Here is a 5,469-nt window from a genome sequence, read left to right as displayed (position 1 = left end):
TTTGAGTTTATAGCCATATTGAAAAACTTTGGCCATACCGTAACTTTGTATTAAAATATAGTGACGGTCCGTATGTGTATCCTGACAATACACAGACGCGACTAGTTAATGTGTGTTTCCTTTCACCCACTGGGCGCCTGACAGCTGGGTGGACAGCGCTTTGGATTCGTAGTCCTCAGGTTCCGGGTTCGATCCCCAGTGGAGGCGGAGACAAATGGGCAAAATTTTTCTTTCACCCTGATGCCCTGTTACCTAGCAGTAAATAGGTACCTGGAAGTTAGACAGCTGTCACGGGCTGCTTCCTGGGGATGGAGGCCTGGTCGAGGACCGGGCCGCTGGGACACTAAGCTCCGAAATCGTCTCAAAATAACCTCACGACAACATCACCGTCATCACTAACCATCACCCAGAACACCATCTTTGTCACAACCATCACACTAATCATCATATCACTCCATCATTTCCATCACCCTAACCATCACTGTAACATTCTACCATCACCTTAACCTCTACAATCACCCAAACAATTCACCAGCCTCCCACTATCACCCTAACCCCCCATCATTACCCTGACCCCCACTATCACCCTAACGGCCACCATCACCCTAACCCCCATCATCACCCTAACCCCCACCATCACCCTAACCCCCACCATCACTCTAAACCCCACCATCACCCTAACCCCCACCATCACCCTAACCCCCACCATCACCCTAACCCCCACCATCACCCTAACCCCCACCATCACTCTAAACCCCACCATCACCCTAACCCCCACAATCACTCTAACCCCCACCATCACTCTAAACCCCACCATCACCCTAACCCCCACCATCACCCTAACCCCCACCATCACCCTAACCCCCACAATCACTCTAAACCCCACCATCACTCTAAACCCCACCATCACCCTAACCCCCACCATCACCCTAACACCCACCATCACCCTAACCCCCACCATCACTCTAAACCCCACCATCACTCTAAACCCCACCATCATCCTAACCCCCACCATCACCCTAACCCCCACCATCACCCTAACCCCCACCATCACCCTAACCCCCACCATCACTCTAAACCCCACCATCACCCTAACCCCCACCATCACTCTAAACCCCACCATCACCCTAACCCCCACAATCACTCTAACCCCCACCATCACTCTAAACCCCACCATCACCCTAACCCCCACCATCACCCTAACCCCCACAATCACTCTAAACCCCACCATCACTCTAAACCCCACCATCACCCTAACCCCCACCATCACCCTAACCCCCACCATCACCCTAAACCCCCTCATCACTCTAAACCCCACCATCACCCAAACCCCCACCATCACCCTAAACCCTCCATCACTCTAAACCCCACCATCACCCTAAAAGCACTTTCGCGCTGCCGGAATATTGAAAAAAACTTTCCCCGTGTGCTTCTGGCGTTTTGAGTGCCTAAGCGGTAAGACCGAAAAGTGTATACTCTTTTGACTGTCCTGACACTAATTGTAAGCGTACGTTTTTAAATTTTGTATCACTGTGTTTGCAATAGATTTGTCTATAAGAACATACCTATAAAATGCCGCCAACGCATAAGGCATATCAACACCAAATAAAAAACTATTGAGATCACTAGCCGAGAGCGCCAAACAGCAACAAAATGTTTCCACTCTCTTAATGGTTGTGAAGCCCACAGTTGTCCTACATCGTTAATTTTTATATCACTGGCATCGCAATAAAATTCTCTATACGGACATATGCACATGAATGTATAAGCATGGTCCTTGCCCACCCGCAAGAGTGTGGGAAGTGGACGAGGTGTTACCGGGGAGCGCACAGGCGAAAACACATGTGGGAAATCAAGCTTGAAAAGTGTATACATTTATACCTGTCCTGACCTTAATTTTCTTTGTACGTATTTCCTTTTGGTAGCAATGTGTTCGCAATAGAATTTTCTATAAGAACAAATGTATAAAAATTGTACACAGCATATGTACGAACGGCACCAAATATAAAACTACGTTGCTCACTATGCGTGCGCGCCAAAAACGAATGCAATGTTTTCGTTCGTTTCATGTTTGTCAAGTTTATACTTGTCTAAACCCGATTTTATTTGTATGACAGTGATCGCAGTAAAATTTCCTACACAGACATATACATAAGAAATAAAAATATTTGTCACGTCTTGGCAATATGAACGGCTAAAGGGAACCCACTGCAACACGCCCGCCACACCTGCCACACCCGAAAAAATACTTTTTGATTTTTCCTGTTTACTCATAGAAGTTTATGTGATATAATATTCCTTCTGGTAAGAAAACAATCGCGAATGAATTCTCTACAATACGTATATAATATAATATCTTATTGATGATAAATAATTCCAAATTGGTGTACTTACCGTGTCTATGTTGATTGTAGACCAACAGTTGAGCATTTTTTCTTCACTCCACCTTCTTCAGGCTTCAGATCCTGAAGTTGCTCAACAGATGTTTCGTAGGTGGAGTGAAGCTGTTGCCGGTGGTTACTTCTTCTCCACCCAATATACCTTTTTGCGATGGTACCTTGTGTACCAAGGTACAGAGCACAGTCCCACATCACACGTTTTACATCCGAGGCTAGTGTCCCTCCTTATGCCAGACTTGTAGCACACACGGCACCTTAGACGTTTTGGCAGGTTGATAATTTCGTGTGTCACCTTGTAGTTGAGACGATGTTCTGAATCTACAATTCGTCTGTTTCTGTTATGAGCAATAGGAATCGTGTCTTCTTGAGGAATGACAAGACTTGTGCTTGAATCTTCTGTTACATCCGTCAAGTCAAGGGGTTTTATGCCAGCCAGCTCCTGTTCAGAAGTTGGTGACGACGCGTGGCCTTGAGGTGTTGAAGTGAAAAGAGGCCGCCTCGCACCAGATGGCCCGGGTGTTGAAAGTGCCGCATCAGCAGGATGACCCTCGTTGGCATCTATGTCTTGAGCATGCGGTATGATTGTAGTTGTTGCAGGCCTTTCCTCACTGTTCCACAGCAATAAGGATCGAATTCCTATCTCGTGAAACTCTAGCAAGGTGAGTTTTTTGGTATTAGTGGAGTAGTTTTTATACAACGCGAATGCATTGTGCAAAGCCATTTGCAGAAAATAAAAAATGATCTTCTTGGTCCATTTGTGTGTTTTTCTTGCAAATCGTAATACATGATCATTTGATCGAAATGATCAACACCTTTCATGAACCGATTATAATCACATATGGCCTTGGGTTTGTTCATTGTCACCATTTGGAGTCCAGTACTTCTGTCACGTCTACGAACGCGTTTCCTGCGCTGTACGTCAGTAGTGTCGGCATTATGCAGATTGGTGATGACAGAGACGGGGCGCTTGTCCTTCCATACTATAATATGGCATCGTCACAGTCTCGGTGGTGTAGTGGTAAGACACTCGCCTGGCGTTCGGCGAGCGCTATGTCATGGGTTCGTATCCTGGCCGGGGAGGATTTACTGGGCGCAATTCCTTAACTGTAGCCTCTGTTTAACGCAACAGTAAAATGTGTACTTGGATGAAAAAACGATTCTTCGCGGCAGGGGATCGTATTCCAGGGACCTGCCCGAAACGCTACGCGTACAAGTGGCTGTACAAGAATGTAACAACTCTTGTATATATCTCAAAAAAAAAAAATAATAATAAATGTATTATCCTTACGCCTGTGTACGTGGTATCTGTTGTCATTTTACCCTTTGCTTGTTGTTGCAGATCCTTAGGTGCGCCACGTTGCAGTCTAAGTGTGCCACATGTGTAAACACCAACTTCACGTAATTTATCTGTCAGGGAAACTGAGTTGTAGTAGTTATCCATGTAGAGATGATAACCCTTTTTGACTAGGGGCGCAATCAACCCCATGACGGTTTCCACTGTAGTTTTCCCAATGCCACAATACACATCAAAATCATATATGTAGCCTGATGTGCCTTTGGCCAACATATAAAATTTTACACCATACTTGTCGGGCTTGTTTGGATTGTATACCTTGAACGAGAGGCGGCCACGCCATGCCATTGTACCTTCATCGAGACTCAATTCTTTCTTTGGAACATATACAGACGCAAATTTCTCGGCCAAATATTCCATCACTGGTCTCACTTTTATCAACCTGTCACTATTGTTCTCGGGAACTGCTTTGTTGTTATACGTGTGAAAGAACTTGGCAATATGTTGGAACTGTCTAGACGATGTAAACACATTGAAAAATCGTGCATGCCACAACTTATTTGTTTGCCAGTACATCCTCATCGTAGGGAGCTTGTTTATCCCCATCAGTAGGCACAGGCCCAAATATCTGGTATTTCCTTCACAGACACGGGTTTCCAACTATTTTTGGATGATTTAGCTACCAGATGTATGACGTGTGAGGCATACAAATTAGTTTCATAGGCAAGATATTCTACCAACGCTCTCGTAAAAAATATTTGTATGAACTGCAATGGAGTCCTTGGTAGGGGAATTGTTAGGCCTGGGTTTGCAGTAAATTCACCAACGATGGGAGGAGTGTTGCTACGACTCCAGCCATCTCTCACCTTAGGCCCCCTTGGTACCAGACGTGTTTGCTTTCTGCGTGGCGGGGCTGGGGCTTTTTCCTCACTCTCAGTAAAACTATCTTGCTCACTTGAGGAAAGCTCATATAGAATGTCACATTCTGGTTCGTCAACCTCAATATCAGCATCTTCTGCCTCTGATAATTCCTCAACAAGGCCAGGAATCTTGGAGGGAGTGAGCTTGACCCCAGGATACTTATCATAAATCATAGAGATCGGGTCTTCTTTCTCAGATTTCTTGGCTCCTTTTTGAGTACCACTGCTTGTTCCTTGTCCATGATCCATGTTCAACGTGTTGAATGGGTTAGAATCACACGAGAACGGAAATAAATGCGTAAAACAGGTCAAGTTTGCCGCACGAGGGGAGACCGGTGTGGGCACTTGTCGTGACACCAAAACAATAGGCCGAACACGTGACCGCGTAGGCTGAGATGCTATGCGGCCTATGTGGGAGAACAGGAATTTCATTGCGAACATTTTAAAAGTATCCCCAAGAAAATCGGACAGAAAATGGAATTTATACAAATATTTTTTCTCGTGATTCGCTCACGAGTCACATCAGCGGAAACGTGATAAAAATAGTTGACTCGCTCAAGAGGCACCAAAGCTCGAAAGTGCTTTTATATCGACCCACCATCACCGTAACCCCTTAACTATCACCCTAACCCCTCAACCATCACCCTAACCCCTCAACCATCACCCTAACCCCTTAACCATCACACTAACACCCACCATCACCCTAACCCCTACCATCACCCTAAACCCCACCATCACCCTAACACCAGTAGTAGGGATGAAGCCTTAAACGGGAATTTATTTTTTGGAAATTCCTGTTTGAGTCACAGGGTTTCCAGGTCAAATCTGCCATTCCCGTTTACTGCGTCAGAGTTTC

The 5,469-nt window shown here is 45.5% G+C and overlaps 1 protein-coding gene across 1 annotated transcript; it reads right to left on the bottom strand.

Annotated features, from left to right (window-relative positions):
- Positions 1–2,517: 2,517 nt before the first annotated feature.
- Positions 2,518–4,275, bottom strand: LOC138372886 (piggyBac transposable element-derived protein 4-like). Its single transcript, XM_069338561.1, has 2 exons — positions 3,720–4,275; positions 2,518–3,050 (listed from the first exon to the last, which is right to left on the bottom strand). Exons 1-2 carry the CDS (start codon positions 4,273–4,275, stop codon positions 2,518–2,520), a joined length of 1,089 nt encoding a protein of 362 aa, XP_069194662.1.
- Positions 4,276–5,469: the final 1,194 nt, after the last annotated feature.

The sequence above is a fragment of the Procambarus clarkii genome, chromosome 40 (assembly GCF_040958095.1).
Source record: "Procambarus clarkii isolate CNS0578487 chromosome 40, FALCON_Pclarkii_2.0, whole genome shotgun sequence".
Lineage (NCBI taxonomy): Eukaryota > Metazoa > Arthropoda > Malacostraca > Decapoda > Cambaridae > Procambarus > Procambarus clarkii.
Note: the sequence above shows the minus strand (reverse complement) of the source record. Positions and strands in the feature narration are given on the sequence as shown.